Source organism: Lithobates pipiens, unplaced genomic scaffold (assembly GCF_037356315.1).
Source record: "Lithobates pipiens isolate NorthernLeopardFrog02 unplaced genomic scaffold, aLitPip1_a1.2 Scaffold_13, whole genome shotgun sequence".
NCBI lineage: Eukaryota > Metazoa > Chordata > Amphibia > Anura > Ranidae > Lithobates > Lithobates pipiens.
This window is the reverse complement of record NW_027507718.1, coordinates 345,040,614-345,060,175: the sequence shown is the minus strand read 5'-3', so window position 1 is coordinate 345,060,175 and position 19,562 is coordinate 345,040,614. Positions and strand designations below refer to the sequence as shown.

The 19,562-nt window shown below is 43.0% G+C and overlaps 1 protein-coding gene across 1 annotated transcript in view; it reads left to right on the top strand.

The window, feature by feature from the left end:
* PLRG1 (pleiotropic regulator 1) overlaps positions 1-18,508 on the top strand; it is a 97,918-nt gene extending 79,410 nt beyond the window's left edge. Inside the window, exons 12-15 of the mRNA XM_077477071.1 lie at positions 3,668-3,776; positions 6,803-6,942; positions 7,053-7,246; positions 17,919-18,508. Coding sequence (XP_077333197.1) covers positions 3,668-3,776; positions 6,803-6,942; positions 7,053-7,246; positions 17,919-17,978 — 503 coding nt within the window. The 3' untranslated portion in view covers positions 17,979-18,508. The remainder of the gene's footprint in view (positions 1-3,667; positions 3,777-6,802; positions 6,943-7,052; positions 7,247-17,918) is intronic.
* The last annotated feature ends 1,054 nt before the right edge of the window (positions 18,509-19,562 follow it).

The window sequence follows — 19,562 nt, the reverse complement described above, 5'->3', positions numbered from 1 at the left end:
GTGGAGTTGGAGTAGTCTACTGACATTTTTCTTCTACCTTTTACAGAAGGTACACAAAACTTTAATTGCCAACCTCTGCCTTTGTCATACCAGGATTGTTTACCCCAACCTTTTATTGTCTTGGTGCCAAGGTCTTTCCTGACATCCTTCCTCAGCATGAATTTTTAGTCTATGCCTGATCCATACTACAAAAAAACAATGTTTTTGTGGCTTTCTGTTTTGCCATGACATGTCCTCCCTGGCTTTAACCCTCGGGTCTTGTCCTGAGCCCTGACACACCCTTACCTGTTCATTCGACAACTGTAAATTGCCAAATTGTCAATTTCCAGGGTAAAGCAGCCATTCTGCCTTTCCTTCTCTAGGTCTTGTTCTTCAAATGCACAGAACTACTAGGTTATTCTACTTTCTCTCCATCTGTGACCTATAGGAGTTTGGCCAATTCCCTGCCTTTTTCAGCCTTCTTCAATACAGCTAATAGGATAGTCTCACTATAAGCCCTTGTACACACGGTCAGAGAATCCGTCGGAATGTGTCCTATTGGACCGTTTTGTCGGATAATCCAACTGTGTGTGGTCTGCATCGGACTGTTTCCGTCGGACCAAATTTTCCAACTTGCTGGAAATATTTTCCGAAAAATTGGTCCGATCGGACATACTCCGATCATGTGTAGAGAATTCCGATCAGACAAAGTGCCACGCATGCTCAGATCAAATTCCTACATCAAAGCTATTGGCTACTAGCGTGAACGTAGTGCCATCGTAACGAAATTACGACCGTGTGTATACAACAGTTTCGGACAAAATCCGACGGTTTGGTTGTTGAAATGTCCGACCGTGTGTACAAGGGCTAAGAAGTATCTATGTCTAACCAGCATTGGTGAAAAACCTGTTCGTAAGGGGCTAAGTTAAACTTGTTTGATGCTGACTTCAGAGGAGAGAGACACCCAGGTTAGAAGAGTTGCTGTTACAGTCTGCGCTTTACTGTACTGAGAACTTTCTAGGAGAAGCAGCTAAGATCAGTCAGAGGCACTCAGTAGTCTGTCTGGCTTTTGTCTGCACATGTTCATTGTATGCAGCAAAGCTGTATCAGTTCCAAAGCCAACAGTGTGCTAGAAACATTTTGTAAAGCTTACCAATGTGGCTTTATAGTTTTTCAGTACCACTATGTATATGGGCTCCAAAGTCTTGTATAATGAGGCGGAACAGTAAGCCCAACTGTTGTATAGCATTGCAAAGCAGTATATGCATATGTAATATGTATATATGTCTGCTTCAATGTACATAAACTTGTACATTAAACCCAGCTGAACTTTTTCTTGTATATCTAAAAACAAAACACATTTTTGAAAAACCATCATACGTCCATCAGGAAAGTAGTTTTCCTGCTAAAGGGATTGAAGACTACAGATAAGTATAGCCTTTCTAAATTATAGTCACGTAATATTACCATCGGTTATGGCAAAGCTAATGCCTCTACTGAAAAAGTGAAAAACAAATATGATATAAAATAAAAGGAAGCGGGCTGACTTTGGAAGACAGAAGCATTGTACAACATGTACTCTTTCTTGTAAGAGAAATTAACCCAAGATGATGGCTTATTTGTGTGCAAGTGCCTTGTTTCTGGTGCCCTGTGCCTGTGAAGGTGTTACTCTGTGAAGTTTGCAGATTTAAAGCATGCTGTTTGCTGGCACGTCGTTTTTGTCTTTGTTAATTTCAGCTGCTCTGCATCTACTGTACATCTTTGTAGCTCCTGCTATCAGGATAGGTTTGTTGGAGTTCTCTGTCTTCTCATTATATTAAGCCTTTCTTTAACCACATGAATACCAGCATGTTCCACCCATTTTGTTATCTGTTTTCAGTACTGCAATAGTTTGACAATTGCTCTGTCATGCAACATTGTCTCATAAAATGACATAAAATTGAATTGGATACAGATAGCTTTCTTTGGGTGGAATTATTGGTTGTATTTAATAATCTCTAGAATATATATATATATTATTATTTTTTTTACTGCATAAAGGGGGAAAAAAACTTTCATAATGTCTGATCTGTGTCAAATAAAAATGCTAATACCATACAAAATCCCCCAAAATGGCCCTTTTTGGAAAGTACATAGCCCTAAGGCACAGGTGTCAAACTGGCGGCCCTCCAGCTGTTGCGGAACTAAAAGTCTCATGAGGCAGTACTGACCGTTACAAGCATGACTCCCACAGGCAGAGGCATGGTGAGACTTGAAGTTTTGCAACAGCTGGAGGGCTACCAGTTTGACACCCCTGCCCTGATGTGTTTTTTTTTTTGCCACAAATGAAGAAACATACTGGTATTGAAGTGTATAGGTCATACACAGAGGGAGGAGGTGATGAAGGGGTTAATGTACAAGTCGTGTACAGTGGGATGATGGAAATGAGGGGGTTGATGTTGCAGTACAGTGGAGGTGAAGGTGTTGATATACAGGTCACATAGATACAGCATGCAGATAAGATGTACAAGAGAGGAGACGGGCTTAAAAAACAGCGCTCCAGAAATATGGTTCATACTCTGCTGTTCCTAAATGTATGGCAGAAGTGAAGCATTTCATTGGCCATACATCGTGTGTCCATGTCTTTCATGCAAGCGATCCAGTGGACTTTAGTAATAAATAGTGAGTAGTGATATACTAGATACAGCAACCCATAGCAACTAGATTTTACTTTTTACTGATCAGACTATGGTAAAATGAAATTTGAATGCTATAGGGTATTGAAAATTCCATATTGTTATTGCTTTTTTCCACTGCTGTCTTTAGTGAGTCTGCTGGTTTTATCTGGATCTAATCACAGTTTACACGCAAACGTATTCCTTTATGAATAAAGGTGCCGGATCTTTTAAGCTGGATGTTCATTGCCTAGGGCAGTTCTGACAGTCTGACATGAATTAAATGCTGTATGGCTGTTCATTTATGGCTGAGCACCTCTGGTCATCACAGGCTGCTTTGGAGCTTTGAACACAGCAGTTCTAAGGAGCTGTTTGATCATTTTTCCTAAGGCTGCTTTCACACTGAAAGCGCCGGCCGTTAGTGGTAAAGTGCAGCTCGTCTTATCGGCGATTGACAGCTGTTAAGTCGACCTATGTGCAAATGCGCCTCTTTCCGGCCACTAGCAGGGTGCTTTTAACCCCAAAGAAGGGGTTAAAAAAAGCCTGTGTTGCTGCGTTTCTGAAGCACTGCCCATTCTTTCCAATGGGCTGAGTGTCGCTCCCAAAGATGTTGCTTGCAGAACTTTTCCTAAGGTCCCACAAGTGCACCGCCCCAGTGTGAAAAGACGCACTGAAGTGAATAGGAGATGATTTTTCAGGTGCAATTTAGAGGCTTTCTAGAGCTAAAACGCCTGAAAACCACCTCAGTTTGAAAGGCGTCTAAATCTGTTTGCGTATAAGATGTTGCTGGGGTGTGGGAAAGGGCCAACTTTGGTTGGTAATGAAGCCATGCATGTAAATGTATCTGTATCTCTATTTTAATAACTTATCTCTACTGCTGATTTTTTTTTTTTGTCATGGGTTTTTTTTTTTTTTACTTGGTCATGTACCGGTTTCCTCTTTATTTTAGGAAGTATAGACCCGTAAAACTGAATTTTGTATTAATCTTTTTCTTTGGTTCCTAATTGCATTTTTAATAAATTTTGTCTTTTCAGGAAGCCACGATACCACCATTCGGCTTTGGGATATGGTGGGTGGAAAGACTCGTGTCACATTGACAAACCACAAGAAGTCTGTCAGATCTGTTGTATTACATCCACGGCAGTAAGTGTATTTCTTCAGTATTTGATCTTGTACAACATATCGTACTTCACAATATCATAGTGGAAATTTGTTTTACTCATTGCTAGCCTCTAAGTAAAACACCTTCATTATCAACGTACATATTCATTCTATTGTGGGGATTTCTTTGGAAGATTATTTTCTCCCTTTTAAAATGATCTCTGCCCCTCCTTTCCCATTCCAGTTGACAATAAGATATCTACTGCCTACATATGATTGAATGTGCATCTCTATGGCTTTTGTACATGTGTGTTTGGTATATGCATCTGAAATAAATCCAGAGGATGAAATGAAGTTATCGCAGTAGACTTTAAATTGTGCAGCATTTTTTCCCCCCAAGAAAGCAATTTCTCCTCTTTATATAATAGAAAAGTGTAGCACTCCACTTATAGTAATGAAATCAAAATGTGAATATACCAAAAATATTACTAATCTCTCAAACTAAAAACATTTACATCAAATAAATTGCTATAACATTTGTGGTGCAAAATTAATGAAATAAAAAAAAAAAAATTTAAATGTCGCTGTACCCAAAAGTGTCACAAACTTGTGTGCTCCAATAATATGCAATTATTATTATACAAGATTTATATTAGCTCTTAAAGCTCTTAAAAGTACAATCAAACCATTAAATATTCATTCAGTGTCACCATGTGATCACCACGTATGTTCATAAGATTTTTTTTTTACCATCAGGATTTTGACCCCCAAATATATAGTAGGTCAATAAACACTAGTCATCATACAGATATAACCAGGCCCTCCATCACACTGTCCTTGTGGGATGCCAGCCAATGCACCAAACCCTCCTTTCAGGGCAATATCACCCTGCTTGACAATGCTGCCTTTACTACATACAGAAATTTCCTCAAAATCACCTCTAATTCTGCCCGTATAAAAAAGTTTATTGGCCTCAAAATATTAGTCACCTAAACAGAGCTTGTAATACCGCATGTAATGGCACCTGTGCATTCTCTCCACTGTCTAGTCTAACTGCAATCACTGCAGCCATTTGGCTTTGCTGAAACTCCACCCAGTAGCATGCCGACGCCAAGGGCCAACCCTACTTGGCACGTTGTGTCCCAGTGGGACTTCCTCAGAATCTAGGGAACAATCAGCAACTGCACAGTTTAAATAGAAGCACCCCTTGGTGTTATCACAGCAACCACTAAAGTCTTATATAAATTAGAGTTGAGGTATAACCTCGTGTTCTTGTGCACTAAACCTTTCCTTGCTGACTTTTCAAGTGCACACATACAGGTCAGATAATGCTTTATCTTTTCTTTATACAATGTCAAAATATGCTTTTTTTTTTAATCGGTGCTTGACAAATTTCCTTTTAAATCTAGGAGTCAGCTAAAAAAGTTAGGAACCAGTTACCAGTTAGGAACCCTAACTTACTTACAGTAGAGCAGCCAGCCCATAACCCCAGTGTAACGCCGTTATGTCAGGGTTATAGGCTGTGTGGAAAGAATGACAAAAACCTATAATGGGGGGACTTTGCTTTGTTAGGCCCCGGTCACACCTTGGTGTTTTGTAATTGCAGCAGAATCACTGCAGTTCTGCCCACAATCTCAAAACTCTCTACAATTGCAAAACGCAGGTTCAGCTGTCATTAATTTCAAGGGCCCCTAAATCATGGTGCAGTTTTGCCATCATTCTTATGTGATTTACTGCCCGGCAATCACTGCAAATCGCATTGCAATTCTGCTGCAATCCCAAAATGCCCAGATGTAAAAAGAGCCTCCCTGGTTCACACATATGCGATTATTGATTGGGGGGGGGGGAATTGAACCTGTACTGAAATCACACAAACTGGAATGACATTGCGATTTAAGTAGACAGATGTGTGAACCTGGGCGCTGGGACGCATTTTCTAGTCGCCATGGCGACCAGACGCTTGGGATTTGTTGAGCCCTACTTGAATATCGGGGCCTTTGCAATTATGTTAGTTGCTTTTTTTATTTGTTTTATGTTGTGCAATGTAAATTCATAACTTCTAATGTTGCAAGCATGTAGATATTCAGCTTTCTATTAAAAAAAATCTGCTTTTAGCTGCTGATCGTGTACCTTTTTCATGTTCATCATTAAGGGCTCGCACACCATACCTGCATGAAAACTGATGGAAAAACCATGCAGATTTCACTTAGAGACATCAGTTTCAAATCGGCTTTCATGCACGCTGACATCAGTTTTCAAACCCATCAGTTATGTACCCTATTCACACCAATGTTGATGTCATGTCAGTTTTTTTTTCCCAATGCAGAAAACTGCATACATGTTGCAGATTCCAGCGCAGAAAAAATCCACATGTGATACCAGTGTTGTGGTGTGAACATGGCACATAGAGAACAATTATTAATTTTTTTCTGCCCTTGCAGAACGCAGAAAAACTGACATCTCTGCACCATGGTGTGAATGATGCCTAAAAGCCTTTTATAAAGAGCATAAAATGACTAACAATGCATCATCCAACTCTCAGCTCAGATCATAAGTGAAGCATCCCCTATCCTCCCATTATACAGATGTTCTTGGGAATGTTCAGGATGTATTGCTCTGTTACACCAGCTTGTATTCAGTGACCCTCTGAAAGTGTAGTTAAACAATATGGTGTTGATTTCTTTTTTTTCCCAAGGAATAAGATTTGTGGTCAGTAACATCACAGCGCTTCAGAGAATCGAGTACTTAGTAGTCAATAATGAAATATTTTGTTTGCCTGGGCTGAAATGAAGTGTGACTGAAATGCAAAAAGCAGAAGAAAGATAGCTGAAAGACCAGTAATAGTTTTCTTTACTGAAACGTTTTTTCTGCATATCCTGACAACTGGCCTTCAGAGGAGCCCAAAATAGATTTACGTTCACAGAATCTAGTTACGTGATACAATAAGTGCCACTGCTGCAGTTCTCAGCTTGTCGCTAAAGTCAGCACAACTGTGTTTTGTGCCGCACAGTCAGTTCCAAAATTATCTATTACGTTTGTATGCTTCACCATCTTGGCTTTTATTCTAGGTACACATTTGCATCTGGGTCACCGGATAATATTAAGCAGTGGAAATTCCCTGATGGAAACTTTATCCAAAACCTTTCTGGCCACAATGCTATAATCAACACTTTGGCAGTGAACTCTGATGGTGTGTTGGTGTCAGGAGGTAAGAAACAATTTCTGCCGATTTTCCTTTAGAGAAAAGACATTTTAGCAGCGCTCATTGACTGAGCTAGGTGTGGTTTCTGTCTGACACCTCTCATTTCTGCCCTACAGCGGATAATGGAACAATGCACTTATGGGACTGGAGGACGGGTTATAATTTCCAGAGAATTCACGCTGCTGTCCAGCCAGGCTCTCTAGACAGTGAATCTGGTATATTTGCATGTACGTTTGACCAGTCCGAGAGCAGACTGATCACTGCTGAAGCCGACAAAACTATCAAAGTCTACAGAGAGGATGACACTGCGGTATGTGTTCCATTTTGTTACAAGACAATTGGCTTAGCATCTTTAGCCATTTAACTTTTTTGTTTTTATAAGCTTTTATTATATGAAGAGAAACAAAGTCCCTTTTTAGTGCATCTGTTGTCTTGCACCAAAACTAACATGCGTCTTGAAGGCCTCCAATCATCACAGGACTTGTAGAGCTAAGGCAAACTTGTGCATTCCTTTTTCTAATAAATAAATGCAGGCATCTAGAGGTCCCTGCCCATTCTGATTAGGCAAAGCTCTAGCACTGAAGTGTTGAAGCTTTTTGTGTTTAGAAAAGCCTGACATTTGGTCTTAGAGCAGAAAGTAAAAGCTGTATGTGCAGACACCTCTAACTACCTGCACTTTATACATGCTAGTAGCTTTACTTTAAGGTAAGTTATACTTTAAGCCTGGGAGTATGGATTATCAAGGCTATGCGAATACAGTTTTTTTCAATTTAGCTTTTAGCATGTTTATGAAATTTTGCAGACACATGACATACAGACATCTGAAACATTTTACTTTGGAGTGTTTAAGTCCTTCTCAAGTATAGGCAAAGTAAAATCTGATCAAGAAATAAATACTTGAAGTGTATGCCAATAGCTATTATACTAATGTAAATGAGCTGGGTGCCTCAGTGTTACACTATAATACAGACCTAACTAATGCTGTTTCAGGTCCAAAGCAGCATTGAGCATCCAACTATATAGAGATTATTTTTGTGTATCCCCTGCTGAGGGGGTCACTCGAGCTGCTGCTCTGTTTGTCCAGTCAGACACGGAGTTGCAGCTTGGCTCCAACCCCTTTTCTCTCCTCATTGGCTCACTGACTTTGACAGCAACGCGAGCCAATGGCACAATCAGAATGGAGAGTTCCGGACAGCCAAGGCTCTTGTGCAACATTGCTAGATCGAGATGGGGCTCAGGTAAGTCTTAGAGGGCTGAGGGGTGCTTCTGCACACACAAGTTTTTATTTTATTTTATTTTTTTATCTTCATGCATAGAATGCATGTAGATAAAAAAACTTCTGCCTTTAGAACCACTTTAAAAGTCTAATGAACTGACTTTAGTTTAAAGTTCAACTTCGGGAAAAGTAAAAGTTTTCCCTTACAGTGGGGCTGTGCTAGAAAGGGCTAAATGCTCATTTAGTCTAGGGACATGAAAAGCATTTTTAGTTACCTGATCCTCTGCTTCTCTTCTAATGGAGTTGCTTTGGCAGTGGATTGTCTCTCAGCGTTTCTGCGTCCAGTGCGGGGCTATGGTATTGGCATTGGTCTTGATGGATTAGGTTGCAGGGATCAGTCTAGCAGCATGGAGGATCAAGTAAGTAAAACTGCTTCACTCGTCGCCCTCGATATAAACAAGCATTTAACCATTGCACTGTGGGCACAACCCCCTGCAAAGAAGGGCTTTTTCAAGGATTTAGCTTGAAGGCGAGTGGCAAGGTAAATTCTGTCATTTCTGGTTTGTATGGATGCTGTAAAGTTAGGCTAGCCATTGCTGTCTCATTTTAAAGTGTTTGGCACTTGGAATTTTGCTTCTTATATTTTAGTTCCACCTACTCATCCATTAATGTGGTTGTAAAGGGTGAAGGTTATTTACCTTCCTGCATTCTATGCACCTCCCAACAATACTTGCCTAAACCCGATCTTGAACCAGAGTTGTACACGAGACATGAGTCTCTCCCTCCTGATTGGCTGAGATGCAGCAGCGGGAGCCATTGGCTCAGTCACAGCCAGTGAGGCAGGGGCTGAGCCACGATCTCTGTCTCTTATGAAAGAACAAAATATTACAGCACACACATGCAAAAAAGACATTAACCTCCAGCAAGGCTTATTTTAAAACACCTAGACATTTTTACAAAACATTATCAAAAAATATTGGGATTTGGTTACACCACATTGCTATATGGTGCTTAAGCCCACTTACTGCGACAAAGTACCCCATGATTAGTGGGCCCTACACTATCCATAGCTAGGGAGATGCTGCTTCTCTGAACCATGGGAACAATACACTCCTCTATATTGGAGAACTTGAGGTCTCCACCCATGACATAGGTGAACACTAATGAGAGGTACTTAATGAGGGAGTGGGGTGCTCCTCACTCAAAAGGATTTGGTCAGAATCCATACAATAACAAACAAGATATTTGGGGGGCACACACTAAAAAACTCCAGGGAAAAATCCCTTGCATCCCCCCTCCCCCCCACAATGCATCAATTGGATGCTCATTTATGCTTAGGGTACCAGTAAAACAAAAAAAGGCTTCTATAATCCTTTGCTCTCCCAGCTGTCCTCTTCTTGCTGATTCTCTGGGTCATAAGCGGTCCCTCTGCTTCCTTGCTTACAATGCATGGCTATTGGTCAAACTACATGCGACCACTGGAGCACTTTAGAGAAGAGGCTACAGGGACCAGTCTTATAGCATGAAAGGAGTCTATGGGAGTGAGGCATTAAGTCAAAGTTGCTTTTACTGGTAAACCCTAGATAGAAACAAACATCACTGGAGTGCAAAAGTATTTGGGGCATTTACTGTGGGAAGAGATCTGTAGATCTTTGGTTATCAGGGCATGTGCTGAACTTTTTTTTTTCCTCTCAATGTCTTCACTTTCTTTTCATACTTTTGTCCATAGTGTGTCTGCGGGTCTCTAATGAAACTCTGCTGAGCAGTCTTTCTTTTTAATTCGATTTATGGAGTGCTGCTGTTATCCGATAAAAAGATCACATTGAGGAAGTTTTTTCATTTGAGTATTCAGATAAATTGAGACCGCTTTATAACCAGCTGAATAAATGATTCCCTCAAACTTTTGTGGTTCTTACTTAGAAACATTTAATGCCAGAAAGCAATCATTTTAGCCACCTTTTAAATGTAAGATCTTGCATGGCATTTCCTGCACAGCCTGTTGCATGACACAAACACAAAATCCTAGCATGCTATAATCGGCACTAAACCTCTTATTTTAGCTTGCAATTCATAATATAATATTTAGAAATCCAATGTGATGGCTGCCCTGGAATAATCAGCCTTTTAACCACTTCAGCCCCGGAAGATTTGGCTGCTCAATGACCAAAGCATTTTGTGCGATATGGCACTGCATCGATTTAACTGACAATTGTGCGGTCGTGCTACACGGCATCCAAACAAAATTGATCCCCCCCCCCACAAATATAGCTTTCCTTTGGTGGTATTTGACCATCTCTGCAGTTTTTATTTTTTACACTATAAACAAAAAAACCACACTATTTTGTACTTTTTGTTATACACATCCCCAATTTTTTTTTAAAAAGCTAATTTTTTTCTCAGTTTAGGCCAATATGTATTCTACATATTTTTGGTAATAAAAATCGCAATAAGCGTATATTGGTTTTTGCAAAACTTATAACCCCGGTACAAAATAGGGGATAGATTTATGGGATTTTTATAATTTTTTTTTTCTCTTCTATTCACCGACTGACACAGCTTCTCTCTTTAGACCATTGGGTTGTTATGCCACCTTCAGGAGAGGACTAGGCATTACATGTTAACGTGATAATAAAACTAGAACGTTCTAGTTCCGCCCAAGGGGCTATCCCTTAGGTAACAACCCCTCAGCATGCTACTGCAGCCTCAGTTTTATTTTGCCTAGTGAAGGAGAAGGACCTAGGAACCCTGCAGGCCCATCAGTCTGTGGTTTTACTGCCGAAGCTTTGCTTTTTGCGCAAGATGAAAGATCCTGTGATATGCTATCAACAGCCGGCTGGGTGACAGGCTGGATACCCTTATCTTTGTAGTCTCCTCAGCCTGGCCAGCGAGCGTGTGCAGGTCGCAGCTACGCGCTAGGCCAGCCACGATGTACCTCAGCTCCAGAGGTGGTCGGTGAGCTTTTATGTTCTGGGGCGCACATATGACCGGTCGTCTGTGTCAGTGTGCCGAGGCCAGGATCCACCCTGATCAGAGAGTGGGTCTGTACTGGAATGTCTCCCAGCTCTTCAGGACTGGTAGGTACAGCTCTCCCTGCCTCGGTGGGGCTGGGCATTCCCTTGGAGGTCGATTCGGGGGTCCCTCTCTTCTCTCCTTGTCCCTATCTTCCCTCCCCCCTCCCTGTGGGGGATGCTGCTTTGCTGTGTGTGTGTCATGTGCAGGGGCTCTCGGGGGGGGGGGGGGGTGGCTGCGCTGGCTGGCTGTGTCCTGAGAGATGTTTTTCATGTCCCTGGGGGTTCCTGTGAGGCTGTGCCTGAGATATCTGCAGCGCTGATCACTGCCATTTTCTAGCTCTGTCCCTCATGGTTTTTCAGTGTCAGTGGCCATCTTGGGTATGGGCAAGGGAAAGCATGCTCTCCTGTGTCTGAGCGGCCATTTTCCCTGTGATTTGTCCTTATACTGGATGCCGGCAGCCATTTTCTAGAAGCCTGAGCACGTTTTTTCAGCTTCTCTAGAGACTGCGTGTGTTCCTGTAATCCAGCGGCCATTTTCCCAGTGCTTTATGTCCTTATGCTGGGCTGGGCGGCCATTTTCTTTGAGCATGAGCACATTGCAGAGCGGTTTCAGCGCCATTAGCAGCAGCTTTGAATGACACAGAGCGGATTCCTCTGCACCTGGGAGCTGACAGAGAACACGGGCACTACTTGCTGGACAGTGAAGAACCTGTCAGGGGGAGAGCTCTGATGCAGACTCGGGCCCTGCTGAGGCTGGTAACCCCTGCTCTGTCGTTTCAGATGACGCTGACCAGGACCGTTTGGACAGTGAGGATGAGTCCCTGTCCGGGTCCGTGCGTGAAAAAATGCTTGTTGGAGCACTTATCACAGCTGTGCGTGATACCCTGAGGATTCAGGAGCCAGCAGATCCCCTCTGCTGATATAGTGGTCCCTTTTGGGTCCCGTAAGCCAGCCATTCACCTAAGGTGTTCCTGTATCTGACTTATTTTGACAAGTTCATTTACAAGGAATGGGATCGACTGCAACAGACCTTTTTGGTCCCCGAATACATGGCAGTGTGTTGCCCCTTTGAGGGGAGCCTTCTGAAAAAGTGGTCGGCTCCTCCGGTCGTGGACCCCCCAGTATCGAGGTTAAACAAAGTAACCATGATCCCGGTAGAGGGGACTCCTGCATCCAAGGATCCCACAGACAGGAAGGCCAAGGCAGTGATTCCTTGTTTACGATTGTGGGGTCAACCATGCGACCAGTATTGGCATCCATACTTGTGTCGCAGACACTGAGTGGGTAAAACTGTTGCACCGCGAATTGGGAGAACAGCAGGCTTCTCCTGTCTGCGTGGGAACTAGCAGACCAACTAGTGCAAGGCCTTAAGTACGTTTGTGACGCGGCCCTGGATACCCTCCCCCTGTTATCCAAGGCTTTAGTGTCAGCAGTGGTGCTGAGGTGCCTGATTTGGTTGAAATGCTGGTCTGCTGTCCAGGCATCCAAAAAAGCCCTGACGGATCTTCCCTTCCTTGGCGACCGGCTCGTTGGAGCCTCTTTGGATGACATTATTAAGAATGCCACAAGTGTTAAGAGTACTCTACTCCCACAGGCCATGAAGGCTAAGGAGCCACGCTGTAGGTAAGGGCCCTCCTTTTTCCGTTCACAAACCGCTTTTTTCGTCTGCCTGGAGCCTCCGCTAAATGTCCCCAGCTCGACAGGACGACCACGGAAGGACAGAAACTTCCCTGGAACCGCAAGCCTGAGAACAAAAGTGCTACCGCATGAAGGTTTGCCCCCACCCATGACTCGAGTGGGGGGGGGGGGGGATCGCCTTCTGGAGTTTGCAGCCCGGTGGTCCTCTCGACTGTCCGACCAATGGGTCTGCGATCTGATTTCCTATGGCTACAAGATAGAGCTCCTCTCTTGGCCACAAACAGATTCTTCCCCTCCAGCATACCCGTTCTCCCGGTTTGCCGGGAGGCCCTCTTGGGGGCAGTAAGGGACCTGCTGAATTGCGGGGTGATTGTACTTGTTCCGGAATCGGAACGTTTCCAGCGGTTCTACTCAAACCTATTTGTAGTTCCCAAGAAGGAAGGGGTACGTCCAATCTTGGATCTAAAAGTCCTCAATCACTTTGAAAGGGCAGAGGTTCAGAATGGAATCAGTTCGCTCAGTAGTCGCTGCACTCCATCATGGGGACTCCCCAGCGTCCTTAGACATCCAGGATGCGTACCTGCACATACCCATATGCCTCCGGCATCAAAAGTTTCTGTGATTTGCAGGTGGGGAAGCCCACTACAAGTTTGTGGCTCTCCCTTTTGGTTTGGTATCAGTCCCCCAAGTCTTTACCAAGGTATTGGCTCCTGTGTTGGCGTTGCTACGGCAACACGGGATCACGATTGTGGGTTACCTAGACGATCTCCTGAGAGCTTCTTCCACCTCAGAGTTAGAAGAGGATGTGGTGATCACCATGCAGATACTGCAAGAATTTGGGTGGCTGTTGAACCTAAAAAAGTCAGTGATGGTACCAACTCGGCGTTTGGAGTACCTAGGCTGCTGCTGGACTCCAGGGAAGCGAGAGTGTTTCTCCCTTCAGACAAGCTGCAGACTCTCAGAGCCGCAGTAAAACCGCTGATGATCCGCAGGTGGTCATTGCGGTGCTTCTGCATGCGAGTCCTGGGACTCATGGTGGCCTCCTTCAAGGCACTATCATATGCCCAGTTCCACACCAGAGTCCTGCAGAAGGAAATCTTGACAAAGTGGGACAAATCTCTGTTGTCCATGGATCGACAGATCCAGGTGAGCCAGTTAGTCAGGGGTTCCCTGATCTGGTGGCTGAGGTCCACGGTGCTTCAGTCCGGGAAGTCGTTCTTACCTCTGAAATGGAGAGTGATCACAACGGATGCCAGCCTATTCGGCTGGGTTGGAGTGATGGGAGTTCAGTCGACGGAGGAATCCAAGTTGCTGATCAGTCTGCTCGAACTGAGAATGATCAGGCTATGCCTCTCCACATGGTCAATGAGAATGCAAGGGTGTCCGATCTGGATCCAGTCAGAGAACGCCACTACTGTGGCATAATCACAGTGTATATATGGGCATATCTGTTCTGCGGTGGTTACTGGGCTGCTTTCAAAATGATCCACGGGTGCAGCGCAGAACACCTGCGGGTTATCTACACTGAGCCATAGACTTCTGTTATTACCTGCAAGATTAGTGCACTTTCAGAAAGTGCACCACACCTGCAGGATATAATGGAAGTCTATGGCAAAGCACAGGTGAACTTGTCTGCAACCTCTGTGTGGGTAAACCGCAGCATATCAGTGTGGAACTGTCATCCTTCTGCTCCGCTCATTGTGGCCCGCGATCAGTTACCAAGTCGCTTAAGTGGCCCTCGCTGTTCAAAAGGTCGGGCACCCCTGATCTACGCCTTTCCTCCACTGAAACTGTTACCACGTCTGCTTCGCACAGTGGAAGCCGAGGGGATCCCAGTAATACTGGTTGCCCCAGATTGACCTCAGCGTCCTTGGTACGCAGACCTAGTGTGCCTGGTGGCAGACGCTCCCTGGCGACTGCCGTTGCGAGAGGACCTTCTGTCTCAAAGTCAGATTCTCCATCCTGCTTTACCATCGCTGGCTTTAATGGCATGGCTATTGAGAGCCAGGTGTTGAGGAACCGGGGTCTGTTGGACTCAGTGATCCCAACTATGTTGAGAGCAGGGAAATCTTCTTCTCGGAAGATATATCTTCGTACCTAGAAGGTCTACATCTCCATGTGTGAGGAGGAAGGTTGGCGTTCCAGCTCCTTTTCTATATCCAGGATGCTGCTGCTTCTTCAGCAAGGGGTGGACCAGAAATTGTCGTTAAGCACTATTAAAGGACAAATATCAGCTTTGGCTGTCTTTTTTTTTTTGAGCGACCTCTGGTTTTTTCACTCTATAGTGAGTATTTTTGCTCAAGAGGTGAGACGTGTAGTCCCTCTGGTGCGTCCACCGTGACCCCTGTGGGATCTGAACCTGGTATTATCGGTGCGCTTCACAAACTGCCATTTGAAAATATCAGCGTTTCCCAGAATGTGGTCTTTCTAGTGCCCATCACATCGACCAGGAGGGTTTCAGAACTGACGGCCTTGTCCTGCAAGCCCTATCTGGTTATCCACAAGGATAAGGTGGTTTGCGTCCACAACCATCTTTTTTGCCGAAGGTAGTCTCAGCGTTTCACATCATTGAGGACATTGTGTTACCATCTCTGTGTCCTAAACCGACGCATCCTAAGGAGGTAGCCCTTCATGCTCTGGACATGGTTCGGGCTCTGAAGGTGTATTTGTCTGCCACGGCTCCCTTCCGGAAGTCAGACTCGCTGTTTGTTTCGGTGGCTGGTCCAAAGATGGCATGGCGTTCTCGTCGGCCACCATTTCCAGGTGGATCAGACATTGTAGTACAAGCCTACACCTTGAGGGAGCAGGTGCCCCCCTTTCCGGTCACGGCCCACTCCAAGAGGGCAATCGGAACCTCTTGGGCCTTCCAACATCAAGCGTCTGCCGCTCAAGTGTGTAAAGCGGCGACCTGGTAGTCTGTCCACATGTTTACAAAGTTCTACAAGGTAGATGTCAGTGCATCGGGTGATGCCTGTTTTGGCCACAAAGTTTTGCAGGCAGCTGTATAGTTGCAATTGCATATGCAATTTTTTCCTTTTGTCGTGTTTTTTTTTTGGGGGGGTAAAAACGCAGTACCTTTAAGTTAATGCACCGTTGCATTCCTAACCACAGTTTTTGGTGCGGTTTGAGGGTAGTGCTTCTATGTTGAGGAGCACCCTGTTTTTTTGTGGTGGTTATTCCACACACTGTAGTTTTTTTTGTGGGTAAAGTTTTTTTCTAGCTCCCACATGCCATGGTGGATGAAGTTTTGTGCTGTTTTCCCACCCCCTCGTTTTGGCACTGCTTGGGGACATCCCAATGGTCTAAAGAGAGAAGCTGTGTCAGTCAGTGAATATAAGAGAAAATAGGATTTTTTGTACTCACCGTAAAATCCTTTTCTCTGTAATTCACTGACACATCACCCGTCCCTCATATTTTTCTTTACGTTATACTGCTTGTTGACTTACTGAGGCTGCAGTAGCATGCTGAGGGGTTATTTCTTAAGGGATCGCCCCTTGGGCGTAACTAGAAAGTTGTAGTTTTATTATCACGTTAATGTGTTAGATTTGTGCATGCGGGAACTTAAAGGGGCCTTCCACAAACTGTTGCCACAAGGATAGCAGCATATAGTTGTCTAAAATGTCTTGACAGCTGTTGAATTAGTAGTACCCTTTAATGCAGGGGTCTCAAACTGGTGGCCCTCCAGATGTTGTGAAACTACAAGTCCCATCATGCCATTGCCTTTGGGAGTCTTGCTCTTAACTGTCAGCCTTTCAATGCCTCATGGGGCTTATAGTTTTTCAACAGCTGGAGGGTCACCAGTTTGAGACCTCTGCTTTAATGAATGCACCCGAACTCTAAGGCCTCATATACACTACTGCTGCTGCTAAACAGACATTTAAGAGCAGTTTGGCATTTATTTCAACTGCTCCTAAACTCTCCTCTGTGTTCTCTTATCTGTACATGTACACAGGGTCGTTTATAGTAATTTCTAGGCAGTTGAGTTTAGAGGCCTTTTTTGGAAAGTAAATAAATGAGTTCAAACGCTGAGTTTAGAGACATTTTAAGTGCGTTAACTCGCGTTTAGCCGTGTTTCGTTTACAGGCGTGTTTTACTTTTGGCTATTTTATTTTTCAACCGCTTCTGAACACAAATGCGGCAAAACTGACTTTTTAAATGTGGGTTACTATCTGTCAAGTTAAATCGTTCATGAGAGGTAGTAAAAACGTCCCATGTACGTTAAGCCTAAATTTGGATGAGTGTCCCAATGTTTTTGGTCATATAGTCTACCTGTGTTTAGGTGACAGGCACACTGCTCATTAAATTTGCAGTTGCTGCTTTCTGCTTAGTGCTGCACAGTGTTTACCTTGTGAACTTCTTATTGCAGTGGAAGTCTACCAGACAGGGTTTGTCTGGTTGAAAAAAATTTGATTATAGTCTCTAAGGATGTGAAATGCATTTTCCTGTTACCAAGAGACCATACAATTTAGTTTACTTGGGGTTTAGGTTGCGCCATTGTTTTCTTATTTATGTCAATGCTTAAAATATTGTGATTTTGGTAATTTCATAAGTATTCTGTTCATGCGACATGTGGATTTATTTAGACGGGTCAAAGTGGCTGGAAACCCTTTCATATGCCCAGTGAAGTTATTTGCCTCTGTTGATGAACAGAGATGAAACAAATCCTGTTGCATAAGCTGTACCTGTTTATCTGCAGTCTTCTCTTTTCTACATCCATTCAAATTCTAGAATTTATAAAGCTTGAATGTGAGATCTGTGAGGAGAGGTCTGAGAGCTGATTGGAGGGATGCACACTTTCACACTGCACACAGGAACAGAGTTATTCAGGAACTACAATTCCCATCATGCCTAGTCATGTCTGTGAATGTCAGTTTTACAATGCCTCATGGGCCGTTGTAGTTCCACAACAGCTGGAGGGCTGCAGTTTGGGGATCCCTGCTCTAGAGGGATATGCCTTGTTCATATTTCGTATCTGGTTTACAATCAATTTAAGGTGCTTAAATGCTTAGAATGTTTGCTTACCGGACGCCCACAGTGCTTTTCCTTTTAACGCTTTTAAAAAGTTTTTCTAAACATTGGGAAAACTCAGCCTGACAATTTGTGTTTCTCTCTTTCAGACTGAAGAATCTCATCCAGTGAACTGGAAACCTGAAATTATCAAAAGGAAAAGATTTTAATAAACTGCATCTGTTTTTTTTTGTTTTTTTTTTACATTTTACTTTGTTTATCGCAGTTTGACAAGCATGGATTCTGTTTCAAACATTCAGCATAATTTTGGCTGCGGCTTTTGTCTTTCATCATTATATTAAAATACATCCTGTTATGGCTATTTGTTCTGTGATCCCTGGAAGCCGTCACATTTTTTTTCCATGAAGAAAACGTATAAAAGTCAGAGATGTCCCAACATGGAAAGAAATGCTTGTGTCCTCCTTTCTTGATTTTGAAGATCTGAACTCATTAAAGAGAACTTATTAACAGAGAAAGCTCTCTCGCATACAAAGTAAACCAGCTTTGTAACAGTGCTTTGTTTTCAGCATATTCAAATATTCCTCCATTGTACAAAATTCGTACACCAGCAGGTGAAGAGATTACTTTTTTCATTTTAAAAAGATGAAGGCCAGTCTTTGGTTGCAGCCACCCAGATGTTTTCTCCGTAAATGTTTTATATTTCCCTCTCTATCTCAATAAAATAGAGACATGAACACAACTCTGGTTTGGTGCTGACCTTTTAATAAGCTGTTTTTTTTTTTATTATTTGCAGGTAATAAGGCGAGTTGTAAATCTAGTTTGTTGATTCCTAAGTGGAAGGTTTTTATAATATAGCAGCTACTACAATCTGTTATAATGAATGATTGTGAGTGTATTATATTGGGCAGAGAGAATGTTGTATGCAGAATGAATGTGAATGAAAGTAGGTTGAAAGTCCGGCTAATGCTTGTAGTATGGGTATTAGCGGGAGTCTTGCACACTTTTCGCTCGTATGTGGTTCTTAAATTTTGATGGCATTCACGGAAAACTAAAGGCCCCCTTTAAGAACTTGAGACATCTGAATACAAGAGACAGTAGCTGGTAGAAGAGTGGAAGGATTCCTTACGTGAGATTATATCGTCAGGAAACAATCAATGATTCCTGTTCTCCTGGCCAAAACCTAAATGGAAAATTATGTAACACTAAAGGCGGTTAGACTTTAAAACATTAAACAAAACAGTTGTGTTTTTTTTCTTTTTTTATGTTAATTCTGCTCAGTAGTCCAGAAAGGATATTTACAGCTTAGGCACTTGGATGGATTAAGACTGAGGTCTGTGAAGCATGCACATCAATGGGGATATCACAAGTCCAATTATGCTCCCATCAGCCAAGTGGAAGAATGTGTGGCAGCGGATGCCAGTGAAAGCCGCACAATCAAGACTGCAAAGCTGGCACGTGGTCTTCATTACTGTTATCCTGGAATAAATTGTCTGTCTGCTTCTGCATCATTTCTTAGAGAGTTTTTAAGAGCTTGGAGTCACCAATATAATATGTTAAAGCCATACTTCACTAGTGAGTTATTCAGATTGCTTTAAGAAAAATTAGTAGCAATTATAGGTATAATAAATATTTAGACCCATAGGGTGCATTGCTGGAACATGCACATTACATGCATTAGCTCATTTACTTCAAGACACACACACACACACACTCATGCTATGCAGTGTAACACACTTTTGTGAATTGTGTTCTACATTAGAGAAAATTATGCATGTCCTTTTTTATTCTTATAC